Here is a 14,238-nt window from a genome sequence, read left to right on the forward strand (position 1 = left end):
AAAATTGGTGCATCTTTTTAAATAATTTTTTTGGATTTTTATACTGAATGAAGAAAAATTTAAAAATGCAATGTTTTGTTATAAAAGTATTTAAAAAATGAAAGCAAAAAAAAAAAAAAAAACTCGTAATGGTTTGCGAACAGAAAAAAAGAAAGATTCCCATTGATACCGTATGTCCTATGATTAACGGGAAAAGAAATGATTTCATTATAATTTTTTTAAAGAATATAATGATATATAGAGAATAATACATACTCTTTTCCATATCACATCCTGTATCTTTTTATACTTTTCTCAGAGGGCCGAAGGCATGATATGACGAGGGCTGATCAGGATGTGATGTGGAAAAGGGTGTTTTATTATATTTATTACATACTTAGTAATAAAATACAGAACACATTAAGTTGAGAAGAAAATAAGTAAATAATCATGCACGGACTTCTTAAAATGTACACAGTCTATTGTCTCATACAATTTCGCTTTGTTTCTGCATTTACTTCGATTTCAAATGTCCCCATCCGTAATTTTAAAATAATCTATTATTTATCAGTTAGATTATCATTATATTCAAAAAGTTAAAATTAAAGAATTATGTAACCCCCAAAAATGTGTATGATCACAAGTACTGTTTTTTGAGGTTTAATTTACTAGGGTTGTGATACCATACATATCAGCCCTGCAGGGCTGATACGGGTGTTGTGACGTCAGCCATATCGCATATGCAAAAATCCTGTATTTATTACTAAGTATGTAATAAAGTGTCATATTAGCGGAATAAGTATCTTTTTATACTTTTCTCACTGAGCATTATGGCATGGTGTCATATTGTAAATTTAGGATTTATTGGTTGCATGACAGGAAACACAAAATTAATTGTATTCATGAATGCCACCCGGAAAATTCTAAATTCAAAATTGATTGTTTTATCAGCTTTTCAGAGGACCATACAACCATGAGAAATGTCACATCGTTACTGGACAAACTTCTACAGAAATACGAAAAGTCAGTACGACCGGGCATCGGAGGTGAATATTTTACTACAAACCGATGAAAAATAAACTTCATAAGAATTGATTAGATATTGTTGTCCTGAAATTGAACTTACAAGTAAATGTAAGGTATCATTTAATTATTTACTTCTACAAAACATAGTGATATTTCTAAATTTCTCCGGCTTTACCATAGCCACCGTTATTTGACCTTGATATGTCCTTGAATCTGTCACAAAGTACAGTTTAACTTCAGTATCTCGAATTCAAAAGATCTATCAAAATGAGCTGGAAGCTTAAGCATCTCGATTCCTTGGATACCTTGAAGTTATTTTCCTCGCTCTCATCAAGTTGGAAGTAATAAGGTTTGACTATATTTAGTTTAAAGCAATGGTTAACAAGATGTGTTTGTGACACACTGATATGTCCCTGTATGGTAAAAATTGGCGAAGATTGAAGTTTCTCAGATGCAAGTCAAACTCCAAAGGTCAAGGTCAAAATCGTTGGTATCCAAAGGAAGGTACGTCTTGTCACATAGAATATACATGTGAAGTATGAAAGCCCTATACATGTAGTGCTAATTGTTCAGAAGTTTTGGCCAAGGTTAAAGATTTCAGAAGTTGGACGGTCAAACTCTAAGGTTAAAAATCCAAGTCAAGTGGTCAGATTTGGTAGTACTCAAATAAAGGTCTTGTCACAAGGAGTAAATCTGAGAAATATTATTGCCATAACCCCACTCACTCCAAAGTTATGGCAAGGTTAAAGTGTTTGCCGACAGACGGACGGACGTACAGGGCAAGAACTATATTCCAACTAATCGTCGATTACAAGGGTATAAAAATGGACATGGGTATTGGGTATAAATATATTTTTTCAACATTTCAGTTATTGCTCAAACAAAATTTTCAGCATAAAAATGCGAACACACCAGTTTGACCATTCAAAACTCAGGAGCATCTATGTAAAATTTCAACACAGTATAACAGACGAGTTGACGTGACATATCTGACAGTTATACGGTTGTCAATATTCTGTTGTGTACAGGAGAGCTCAGAAAGCCTCCTTCTGTTTGACTCTCATCAACTGTCGACAAGTTCTGTAAAATCCAATCAGGAACTCATCATCTGGAGACTGAATCTGGCGCTAACCTTCCTAATACGACAATCTTTTAATCTGTGAAATTAGTCCTTAAGTTCTGGACGTAAACGAATGCCCTCGTTAGTGGCGAAGTCCCCCCTCCCCTCCCGAAAGTTAAAAAATTTCAAGAATATTTTTTTCTCATTCTTTTTTTTTTTTTTTTTACATCTACGCAGTTTTATTACAAGTAAAATCTAGATTTCTGAAATGACTAATGATGACAATTTTTCTACTCCTTCGAAAAATTGATTGTCAAAGAATGTTGCAGTGACTTTTAACCTTGAAGCTTTATTACTGCTATTATTGTTCAAAAGTTATGGCCAAGGTTAACGTTTTTAAAAGTGAATAAAACTCGTAAGATCAATTGCGATCACTTCTTGTAAGGCATGATGCTTGTGTTTCATCGTCCCATTTTAGGTGAACCATTGGTGATAAAAACCAACATGCTGATCAGAAGTATTGGACCAATCACAGAATCAGAGATGGTTTGTTTCTTTATACCATTGTCATTCGTAAAAAATCAAATCTAAACATGTTCTGTTTTCAAAAATATAAGGTTGTCATATTTTTCTACTTTAGACCTATTCCCTTCAGTGCTATCTGCGACAGAGTTGGCATGATGAACGTCTGAAGTTTGACCTTCCAAACATCACAGAGGTCACCTTGAGTAACTCCTTCCTCAAGGACATCTGGAAACCCAACACGTACTTCCTAAATGGTCGCTTGTCTGTTCAACCCAACATTACGGTTCCCAATGCATTCGTTCGAATCCGAAAAGACGGCAGTATTTACATGTCCAGACGGTTAGATTGATCTGTGTAGTTAATACCTATAATTATCATCGCATGAAACTTTTGCCTACATAAACATCCAACATCAGAAGGTTGTGTTCTTTCGAAACAAAATGCAAACTATAATTTGACAGACTTACATTGTATTGCCATGTAATTCAAGTCTCGAATTAACAAAAATGTACGTAGAAATTTACTAGATTTGAAAGTTAAATTCATTCTGGGCGAGCACAAATAATTGCTGTCACCTTGTTCTTTCTTTAGGTTAACTATTAATGCCAAATGTCCTCTGAATCTCCTGGACTATCCAATGGATGCTCCTGTTTGCCCTCTTCTGTTTGGAGGATGTAAGCAAAGCCTGTCAGTTGAAACTTAATTTGAATTTGAATCATTCTGTTTGATTTCAATGTCTCCTACATTTTGTAGATGGATACACGACAGATGAAATTATTTACAGATGGCCAGCGAACAACAAATCAGGAGTCGAAATTTATGATGACGTCACTATGTCTCAGTTTGACATTGCTTCTATCCTGGCAAAGAACACTACTTATTCCAGTTCTGTTGGTATGAAAGTAGAGATTCATTGTCCCAGTCATTACATGTTCATTGATGTTACTTTGTTTAATTTACTATAATAGCATTAATATTATCTGAAATCCGGGTTCAAATATTATTTTTGTGCTTCGTTTCACAGGGACGTACTCTGGCCTTGAAGTGTATTTCCATCTGAAGAGGCATATTGGATTTTTCATGCTGCAGGTTTGTTAGAGTAACTGCTCTTCGTATGAAGATTTATATTTTTATTTCATGTTTGTCTATCACATTAAACCCCTCCCCCCTCTTTCCAGACTTACCTCCCTTGCACACTGATCGTCTGCTTGTCTTGGGTGTCTTTTTGGATAAATCGAGATGCTGCGCCAGCAAGGGTTCTTCTAGGTAAGTCAAGACCAATACTACCTATTTCACCAATTTGACTATGTCACCTATTTACATACAAGAACAATCCAAATTCATTTTTTGTTAACAACAACAGGGGTGACGACCATCTTGTCCACTGCAGCAGTGGGTCTGATTCAGAGAGATGGTCTACCCAGGGTTCCATACGCCACAGCTCTTGACGTTTTTCTGAACGTCTGTATATGTTACAATCTGGCTGCCATTATACAGTACGCTGCCGTCAATTACTTCACCAAAATCATTCCTAAGGAAGGTAGCACCTCAGACGATGAAGATGTAACAGTAAGTGTTAAGCCGCTTTTCGAGAATTCCAATTCATATTTAAAGAAGCCTGTTTTCTCTTTTTCATGCGCTTAGTAAAATGGTATCCTGAAAATTATTTTTCGATACTTCAAATTTCGTTATTTTTTTCAGACAGAAGACACAAAAGAAAACCAAAATGGGGTTAATCTGTCGAAATTGCCAAGAAAGACTCAAAGTAGATGCCTGTTTTTATTTTGTAAATGTCTAATAGGGAACTTCCGGTTCCGATATGACATGGTTGCGTCCGCTGATATCACATCCGGAAATAGTGTCAGTAATATAGACATTTTATCTAGATACATATTTCCGTTTTCATTCTGTTTGTTTCAGGCCTTTTATTGGGCTTGGTATCTTGGACTGAAACCATATTGAGACTCGTACAGATAAACAATAAAAATATAGACTGGTAGGCTGCAAGGTGTAGACATTTAATTTCATCATTTGCATTTAATTTTGCTTATTGTATTTTGTACTTAATTTGTAGTTTGTTTAATATAATTGTATATTGTATAATATAATTATTTGTTGTGAGTGTGCATTATCAAAATACATTTATTTATCAATTTTATTAAACGTTCACCGGCTTGTTCAGAAAGTTCTTTCTTACGTAGAATCGATGGTACAGAATTTTTCCCATTTTCTACACTGTCTCTCAGGGAATAAGGTCACAATATTTACAAGGTCACAATAATGACCGTAGATTTTAAGAAAATTCCTGTAACATCAACTTAACTGTAAGTAGCTTCTATCAGTATACAAATTGATGATACTCTGGGCATGCGCCTGAGTAGCAATTAAATTAGGAGATTTAACACCATAATTATGTAGGTTATATCGGAATCAAAGCGCTGGCGCAATCTCGTTTGTCAAATAATTTACATGTATTTGTTAAACGTCGCGCTCGATACTGATGTTTCTCTGACACGAAGCACTGGAAAATTCTTCTGTATGATTGTGCAGAGATAATTTTGCAAAAATATATCATGTGTTATATATCAATGGCAAGAAAAATATAGGAGTAATGACAATATCATACTTACAATATATTTTAGACGGCTTTTATAAGTGAAATCATACCTAGAATATACATCATTTTCATGTCCTAATTTTACATATAAAATGTCCATGCTCTTTATTGGAAAATTGTTACAATCATTAATCTTATAAAAGATGTAATTTTTACGCTTTTAATGTGTTAAGTAAAAAACGAAGCAAGAAAACGGTTTATCCCCTTAGGCTTCATTATAACAAGTAAATTACAGTATTAAATATATGCACAGTTTAAAGGATTTATGTTCATCCACAGTTAGAATGGAATGTCTTTGTTCTTTTGGTTTTTCTTACTGGTTAGAAACATTCGTCATATGCATATTTCTAAATAAATGATTAATGCATAATGTACATATCGCTGCTTCTGGTAAAATTAAAATGAACTATTAAAACTAATTACTAAAAAGTAAATACATGTATTTTAAGTTTTTCACTTTTTTATCCTTGATTTTTAGCATAAACCATTCCTTTTTTGAAAAAACAATATCAACCTACACGTATTCGTTATACAAAGTATGTATCAGATGAACAGCTCGAGATACACAACTAAACGGGTATTACACATGTAAACCTTTGATGACTATTTTCATTGACTAGGGTTTTACAGACTTATATGTAACCCCGTTAGGTCACAATTATGACCAGCCCTAGGGCTGCACACGAACAGCTGTTTCTCAGTTACTTCCGTACGTCACTTAAACATGGATCTCTTTTGTAAAAGGTGGGTAAATTTTTATTAAAATAACTATGATGATTTAAAAGTATATTTCCTTTATTTTCATGTTTTTTTTATAATAGTACTTTTGTCTTTTTAAACAATAATATAAATTGATGTCTTGTACACAAAAGATACTAAAATTTAAAAGATTCTGTAGGGGTATAAGTGTATTTTTATTTTAAATCACAGGTCAGGCCAGAAATAATAATTTGTGAAAGACACCCCCCCCCCCCCCAAAAAAAAAAGACAAGCACAAAAATACAAAACACCACCACCCCAAATAATAAATCGAAATTTGAAAGGAGGGAGTAGGGAGGATTGGATGTTTCTTAAAACCTTTGGTATTTTTTCGCCACAGTGATGTTAATTGTGATTGACCATACAACAAAAAAGCATATTATTGAAAATTCTCTTTTTAAATTAAAGAGGGTGTTTCAGAAACTCGCGATTATTCCCTATATATCGAGGACATTTAAATACCCTCGTTATGTCTAAATATAGATACAGCTACGTAGAGGACAATGTTTACGGCGGGTATTATCTGCTTGATACAGCAAAACACTTTCGTCATTTTGCACGAAAAAGGTTGGAACAACAAAAAGCACAATGGCTAAAGCAGCATTTTGAAAGATATTCTGTAGACATCGTGCGAAAATATTTTTTATGAAATAAAACTGCGTCCCATAATCACACTGTCGGTGCTATATCCAAGACATTTTATTTGTTTCAAATCAAATCTTGGCTACTAACTAAGAGACCAAAATTGCAATAACTACAGTATGTAAAAAAAATAAATTATTTAAACAATACAGTAACTTTATTTTCCAAGACAAAACTAAATAAAGCATTAGTTTTAAGTCACAGCATATCAAAGAAAATAATTTAATCGTGCATTTCTAATATATAGATTAGTTATTTAAAATCAACTTCTTGACATCCCCCCTCCCTCTCTCTTTCAAAATATATATAATTTCATTGCACTTCCATTACATATGAAAAAAAAATATGCAAAAATGATCCATACCAGGATTCGAACCCATTCTCTGGTAAAAACACTAGTTCGAAGCCCACCAGCATTTTTTTTTTCTTTTATTTGAAGCCCACCAGCATATCCACTAGACCATTTCGGACACGATGATTTTGCAGTGTTTTTAACGTACACATTTTGCATTTCGTTTGAAGAATAATTTTTACTCAATTTTTGCGTTTTTCAAAAAGTGCCTCTTTGAAACAAAAATCGTAAATGGCAGTTTTGAAGAAAATTCCTACCTCTTTGTGTATGTATCAAAATTATTTTGTTTCAAGGAGGCACTTTTTCAGAACAATGGGGATTCCCTATTTAAAAAAGGGAAAATCTGATATATTTTGGCGTAAGACTAATTTTCACATCATTTAATAGCAAACTGGAAGTCAATATACACCTTCCAACTATTGTTTCTCGTTGTGCTTTATATATTGTTGCATTTGAAAAAAATTAATATGAGTTTCTGCAACATAAAAATTCTTCTTTTAATCTGCTACACATTTAGGGAAAATAACAAAAGAACTGCAACACCCTCTTATAAAACCAGCAGCATAAGACTTAACTAAGAAGAAAAGTTCGGAAGAGGGGAGTGGACCCCCCTCCTCCCTAAGCACTTCTGAGATCGACGGGACTGCATGTAAAAAGGGGATGGGATTAGGGGAATTGAAATAATTAATTAAATTACAAATACTAGTACTCTGTCTTTTTCTGCAATCAAATTACAATTAAAATTAAATTACGAAGTTTTCAATGCATGTAATTTATTGAATTGCAATTACTTCACGGAAGTAATTATTAAACTTACATATTCTATCTTGAAAATACTTATGATACTTGTGTGAATAAATGTTAACACAGCACATGCTAAAAATTTGTTCTTACAGTACATCAAAGCATATAGAACGACCATAATTTGGATATTGTATATTTATTGTATATTTAACTTTTGGGAATCATCTGGGATCAGTTTGCAGCTTTTAATTTTTGTGATTCCTTAACACAGGTATTCTGGCTTCAAGTACATGATTCTATATTAATTTTCTGACTTAAGAAATTCAATTAAAAGTGGGTTTCCAAGAGATTATTGATTTAAAAAAATCAAATTGCCGGTGTAACGTTGAATTTTGACCCAGGTTGAAAATTGACCCGGGGGTCATTTTTCAACGTTGAATACTGAGACCAAAGGTGTTGAATTTAGACCCTAACCCGTTGAAAACTGAGCCGGGTCGTTGAATTTTGATCATGAAACCGGTTCAAAATTCAACAGCATAAAAACACAGATTTATGATTGGGTTTTCACTACTGTGACTTAATTCATAGGTATGCGGCCCCGTTTTGGTATTTACTTGAAAAAGTAATATCCCCTATATGAATAAGTGGTATCACCTGTTCCAAAAGATGATATCACCTTTTTAATTTGAATTTGTGATATCACCAATTCGAAAAGGTGATATCACTTATTCGAATGGTGATATCGCCCATTCGATTGGGTGATATCACTTTTTCCCGTCAAACAGCTGTAGTTTTTTTTTTTTTTTTTGCTTACAAATAAATTTATTTCACTTATATACCGTGTAAACAACAACAAAATCGTAGAAAACGCATGAAAACTGGGTAGTCCGAATTTTCTTGGTTCCATTGGTAATCTATATATTATAGGTATCATTCATTAATGACTGTTGTAAGAAACTCAAATAAGTAATATCACCTTTTCGAATAGGTGATACCACTTATTTAATAAGGTAATAGCACCTATTAAGCACGAAAATGTGATATCACTTTTTATTCTAAGCTCTCTGACTTGATCACATGATTAAGTATATAACAGCATAAAGACTTGAGTTACTATTTATAGAATCTGAAATGCATATTGACTTCATGTTTTTTTTCTTGTGATCATATGCTATATTGCAGGAGTCCTTTTAGAAAATTTCATTAAAGTGAGAGACATCGATACCCCCCCTCCCGCCTGGTTTTCTCATAGAACAAGTGTCAAAATGGAGATAATTTTTTGAAAAAACAGAAAAAGTATTGATTTCTCAATTAAAGATAATATAGAATATGACTGAATGTTTCTGAAAAAATATTATTACAACTAGTATTAATATTTTTTAATGTTCCGTAAATGATGAGACGTAACAATGCCTTGAAGTCTTTAATTAGGATCTACATGTACTTTATATTAATACATATTGGATACTTTTGTCAAAAATTGATACGAAACATGATCAAATAAATAAAATAGCATTCTGAATAACTAAATCATCCATAATTACTCCATCAATGTATAAAACGAAACACATTTATTTAATATTAAACAGCAACAGCTTTATTTATGTCGATCCCTAGTCTTTAAGTCTTGATTGATTGATTGATTGTATATTGTTTAACGTCCCTCTTGAGAATTTTTCACTCATATGGAGACGTCACCGATGCCGGTGAAGGGCTTCAAATTTAGACCTATACTTGGCACTCAGGGCCATTGAGCAGTGAGGGTTCTTTATCGTGCCAACGCCTACCGTGACATGAGGCCTACGTTTTCAAGGTCAAATCAAAAGACCCGTGACTTTAACTTCTAGTGCCAAGCGCTTGGCGAAGGAACAGTCACTACCTATGTTTACGTCTTAGGTATGACGCGGCGCCGCGATCGAGAATCGAACCCGGGCCTCCCGATCACAAAGCGAACGCTCTACCACTAGGCTACCGTGACCGGTTTTGAAGAGAGAAAACTTGTGCCTTATTCCCAAAATTTTCAAATGTTGTTTTGTCAATCTACGTGATAAAATGATTTATATTCGATAATAATGTGAAACTTTAAATTCCTATTAATTGAGTTTACAACCAATTCTAGTTTAATTTGTCATATTTCCAAGAATGCAATCATGGCAATTATTGAAAAAGAAAAAAAACATCGCATAAGAGATCATAGAGAGAAAATTATGTAATAAGATGAGAAGTTTATCGAATAGGAATCGTATTTTTTCGAATAGAAATGGATGTTTGTATGTTTTCGAACAACAACTTTAATGCATATAAACCAAATAATTATCAAATAAAAAAATTTTCGAATAGGAATGACAAAATTAGCGACTAGCAACCGATTGTTTTAGACATTAATGACATCGAATAGAAAAAAAATATGTAAATTTTACGATATATGAATCATATTGTCATTTCCTGGAATTGGAATAGCAATTTATCGAATACAAATTACAAATAATGGAATAGAAATAACAAGTAATCAAATAGGAATCACATTCCATAGAATAAGAATGTTTTAGAATAAGAATAATCTTATTCTCAATATAGGGCTACTTTCTAGATTGCAGATTTTTAAGATTTTTGTTTCATGCCCTATTCGTTGTTTTATAGTTATTTATGGATGCCATGGATTTTGAAAAGTATTGTCAACAATAAAATTGTCATGCTTGAAGATAACTAAAACCGTGCACTGATCAAAATGTACATGTATAGGGGGTCTACACGGGGTGATACTGTATTTTTATTTCTATTATTCTTGAAAAAGGAAAAAAATTGAAACCGAAATATAAATAAAGTGATTCTGATAAATCCAGTAAAACAACTTCCAAGCTAAAAATAATGTTCAAAATTTGAGGTGGAGTCAATATTCAACAGGGTCAATTTTCAACTTGTTGACGTCATCAGGTGTAAGATAAAAAATATCAAGCTGTTGAAAAATGACCCCGGGTATAAATTCAACGACTTTTGGTCTCAATATTCAACGTTGAAAAATGACCCCGGTTCAATATTCAACGTTGAAAAATGACCCTCGGGTCAATTTTCAATTCGGGTCAATATTCAACGTTACACCGGAGTATTTCATTGTTTTTGGAAGTATGCTCAACACCTTAATAAAAATGCCGACAATTTTCACACATAAAATAAAACTTGTATGTATTACATAATTAAATTATCAAAAATAATTCTCGTATATGCATTTATAAACATTGTAAAATAATAAAAATATTATTCATTGGATAATAATTCACTCGACTTTTTTATTTGATAAATAAAATCCGTGTCGTATATAAAGTTTTCATTCGAAATGTCAGCATGCATTATCTATAAAGATATTCATTTTCATAGTTTCTCATAGTGTTTTGACATAGATTTAATGTAAACTTAAGTTTTTTTTAATTCTTTGATTTTTCTGCATTTATTTTCAAATTGTTGCTTTTCTTTTCCGATCTTTTTTATTGATATAAAACTCTGTACACAGCTAAGTAAATTGAAACATTTCACTAAAAATATCATTGCAAGCAAAGGTTTTGTGTGTATTCTATGGCTTTCGACGGTGCACCAAGACTCAAGAATTGCCTACAGTTAAACCTTGACGAGACCAGACCAAGTGTCTGCAGATGGTTAAAAAACATGATAAATCGCAGTTGTTACACCATATTGTACAATAGTTACCGAATTGTTCAAGTGTTTTCCACCTATTACATGTGAATATTATAATATTTTTGACAGATGGATATTTGTCCTGGTGGTGTACATCGCTCGGGTTGTTGTTTCGTTCCCCCAATTTCAGAGCCAGATTCCAAACGGAGAGAAGGTACCCCATCCTTGTAATGACAAGGCGTGGTCAGCAGTGGGTCACGCTAACCCTAATGGGGGACATGAAAGAAATCCCTTCGGAAATGACTTTGCTGCGCTTGGAATGGTAAACAAAACCTCCTTAAACTATACAATTCAATGAAAGAAATTTGTTTCGTAAAACATGCTTAAATATTTTTTAATGTCGACAAAAATATGGATATTGAAATCAACAGGTATGTTATTTGTGTTGTAGACATGGAATGAAGCACTTTGTAGAGAAGATTCTGATGGGGACGGGATGAGTAATGGAGAAGAACTGGGTGACCCAAACTGTACATGGAGCCAAGGTCAGCCATTTCCAAGCACCCCAGTTAGTCACCCAGGTAACTCATCGTTTGATTACTACCCGCTCTTCATGATTGATAATCATAGTTATTGTAACGTGAACACGTTTGTGGTTATGTTCTTTTCTGATTGGTTATGATTTTCGTAGGTGTGTGCGAGCCATTGGGTGACGAAAAATGTAAAGGCAAAAATGATTGGCTGAATTGCAAAAAGAGCGATTTTGAATGCGATACTTTAAATAATCCAGGTAAGGATGTGATATAACATTACACTAATTTTACCTTGCAACAAATTGAACAGATTCGAAAGCAATAAAAATACAAGTATTATTTTGGTTTTTACGGGTGCTTCATAATAATTGGAATTGTACATTTCCAAACTTCGGTTTGATTTTAAAAATAAAATTAGCATCGATATACAAACGATGACGTTCTGTTTCAGAAACACAGTATTTTGACATAAAGTTTCCTCGGCGGAAAGTTCCTGCCAAGAAGACGACTTACACGTGTATGGTGGTAGAAGTACCGGAAGTGGGAGACCATCACATGGTCGCTAACAAACCCCTCATTGACAATGATCACGTGATGCATCATATGTTACTGTACGGTTGTCAAGGTATACTCCTCCATAAACCCCGAAAAATCGTGAACAAATAAATGTAAAGCATTATATGTACTATATCTCTTACCCCAAGGAAGAATTTTTCCCAAGGTATTAATATTAGTAAACTCAACTTTACAAGATAATCGTATCTATTGTAGACAGACAAACAAGTCAAAACTTTTTTGCCGAAGAATTGTAGTTGAATGTTCATTAAACAGAGTATGTCATAAATATCAACAGGTGATGCTGTTCCAAAATTGAACACGCCTTATGAATGTGGTATGGAGGCGTCCTTCGAGTGTAGGGAATTGATTGGGTTATGGCAGGTGGGGTTACAGGGAGAATGCATGCACCGTGACGCGGGCTTCCGGTTTGGCAAGAATGGATATCGACATATTGCTCTACAGGTAATTTTTTTCATTAAATAATATTTTTAGCTTAAGTTTTGCAATAAAAAAAAACTGACACCGAACTTCTCTGAAACCATGAGATTAGGGAAATGTCTAAAATATATGTAAAAGAAGTGTTTGGGTCGTTTTCTAGATGCACTGGACCAACAAGCAGGAGCGATCTGACTACCACGATGGTTCAGGGATGAGGATATTTTACACTACATCCCTCCGTCAACATGATGCTGGAACTCTATGGGTAGGCCAAATGTTCTTGGAAATTCCTCCCCAGATGCCGGAGGTAGCCGTGAGTGGAGTCTGTACCTCCGAGTGTACATCTAAAATCTTTGAAGACAATCTCAATGTTATTGGAGCATTCAACCACATGCATCTACTCGGTAAGAATGATGCAAAAAATCAGTTTTTCTCTTCTAATAGATTACTGTATTTTTACTTTTATAACTACACAAAAGGAAGAGAATAATTTAATGAATTCTTTTTACACAGGAAAAGGACAGAATGTAGAACATTTTAGAAACGGAAAACGTATAGGTGTCTTAACAAATGATACCCATTACTCTTACAATAGCCCAGCACAGCAAAGGTTAGTATCTACTTTCATGTACGTTTTCTTCAATTTCTCAATGATTTTGTGATCCGTTTCTTTCCTAATGAACAAAATTTAATTTCCTTGCTTCGATATTTGTCACTTTACATTCTTTCTATAGTCTTTGGACCTCAGAATAAGAGTAAATTGATTGTTGTTTTCATTTAGTTTTGACGTCCCTGTTGTCGTAAAACCCGGAGACGAACTAAAAACTACTTGCACTTATAACTCAGAAGGGGTACGAAAATATACTTTCTTTGGGAAAGGAACACATGATGAAATGTGCTTCGCATTTATAAAATATTACCCGAAGCAGAAAGCAAAGATCCAGAAGTGCTTGTCATTCAGAGAACTGTCTATGTGTCCGATGTTTCCAGAAACAGCGAATCTCTTTGATGACGGGGTAAAAGGATGTAACATTCCAAAGTTCACCTCACTGACCAATCCTGCTACTTTGGCCATGGTATTTCAGGTAAGTCTGTTTAAAAGTCTGCGACGTGAATTTCGACATATTTTGAAATCTGTAAGCTACAGTTTATTCTCTTTTTTGAACCATATATTCATTCTGACGGGAAATTGGAAAATCTATTACATGTATTTGTGATTCTTTCCCCCAAGATCTGCCCTCGCATCAACGTGAAACGAACTTTGAGGCAGCAGAATATGACATCCTTATACACATATTTATCTTAGAATCATTTTCTTTGTTTGCTTCCAGATGTTGATATCATTCTAATGACTAGGTCTTTTCATTAAAATAAA

At 33.7% G+C, this 14,238-nt stretch overlaps 2 protein-coding genes across 2 annotated transcripts; both read left to right on the forward strand.

The window, feature by feature from the left end:
• Positions 1-926: 926 nt before the first annotated feature.
• Positions 927-4,597, forward strand: LOC134231666 (gamma-aminobutyric acid receptor subunit alpha-2-like). Its single transcript, XM_062713648.1, has 9 exons — positions 927-1,025; positions 2,544-2,611; positions 2,706-2,929; positions 3,182-3,264; positions 3,344-3,484; positions 3,615-3,679; positions 3,769-3,856; positions 3,954-4,159; positions 4,292-4,597. Exons 1-9 carry the CDS (start codon positions 953-955, stop codon positions 4,550-4,552), a joined length of 1,209 nt encoding a protein of 402 aa, XP_062569632.1. The 5' UTR covers positions 927-952; the 3' UTR covers positions 4,553-4,597.
• A 1,334-nt stretch (positions 4,598-5,931) lies between these two features.
• On the forward strand, positions 5,932-13,948 carry LOC134231643 (DBH-like monooxygenase protein 1; the record flags this gene model as incomplete). Its single annotated transcript, XM_062713625.1, has 9 exons — positions 5,932-5,951; positions 11,464-11,656; positions 11,786-11,915; positions 12,026-12,124; positions 12,319-12,492; positions 12,721-12,887; positions 13,024-13,267; positions 13,377-13,473; positions 13,645-13,948. Coding segments are annotated over exons 1-9 (1,428 nt in total), but the record flags the coding sequence as incomplete, so codon positions are not given.
• Between the last annotated feature and the right edge of the window lie 290 nt (positions 13,949-14,238).

Source organism: Saccostrea cucullata, unplaced genomic scaffold, assembly GCF_032062105.1.
Source record: "Saccostrea cucullata isolate Sc308-1 unplaced genomic scaffold, CSIRO_AGI_Scuc_v1 ctg89, whole genome shotgun sequence".
Taxonomy (NCBI): Eukaryota; Metazoa; Mollusca; class Bivalvia; order Ostreida; family Ostreidae; genus Saccostrea; species Saccostrea cuccullata.

Coding starts and splice junctions, on each gene's coding strand:
- LOC134231666 (XM_062713648.1), top strand. CDS start 953: ATGAGAAATGTCACATCGTTACTGGACAAACTTCTACAGAAATACGAA. Junction 3,265..3,343: donor CCCTCTTCTGTTTGGAGGAT/GTAAGCAAAGCC, acceptor TACATTTTGTAG/ATGGATACACGACAGATGAA. Junction 4,160..4,291: donor CAGACGATGAAGATGTAACA/GTAAGTGTTAAG, acceptor TATTTTTTTCAG/ACAGAAGACACAAAAGAAAA.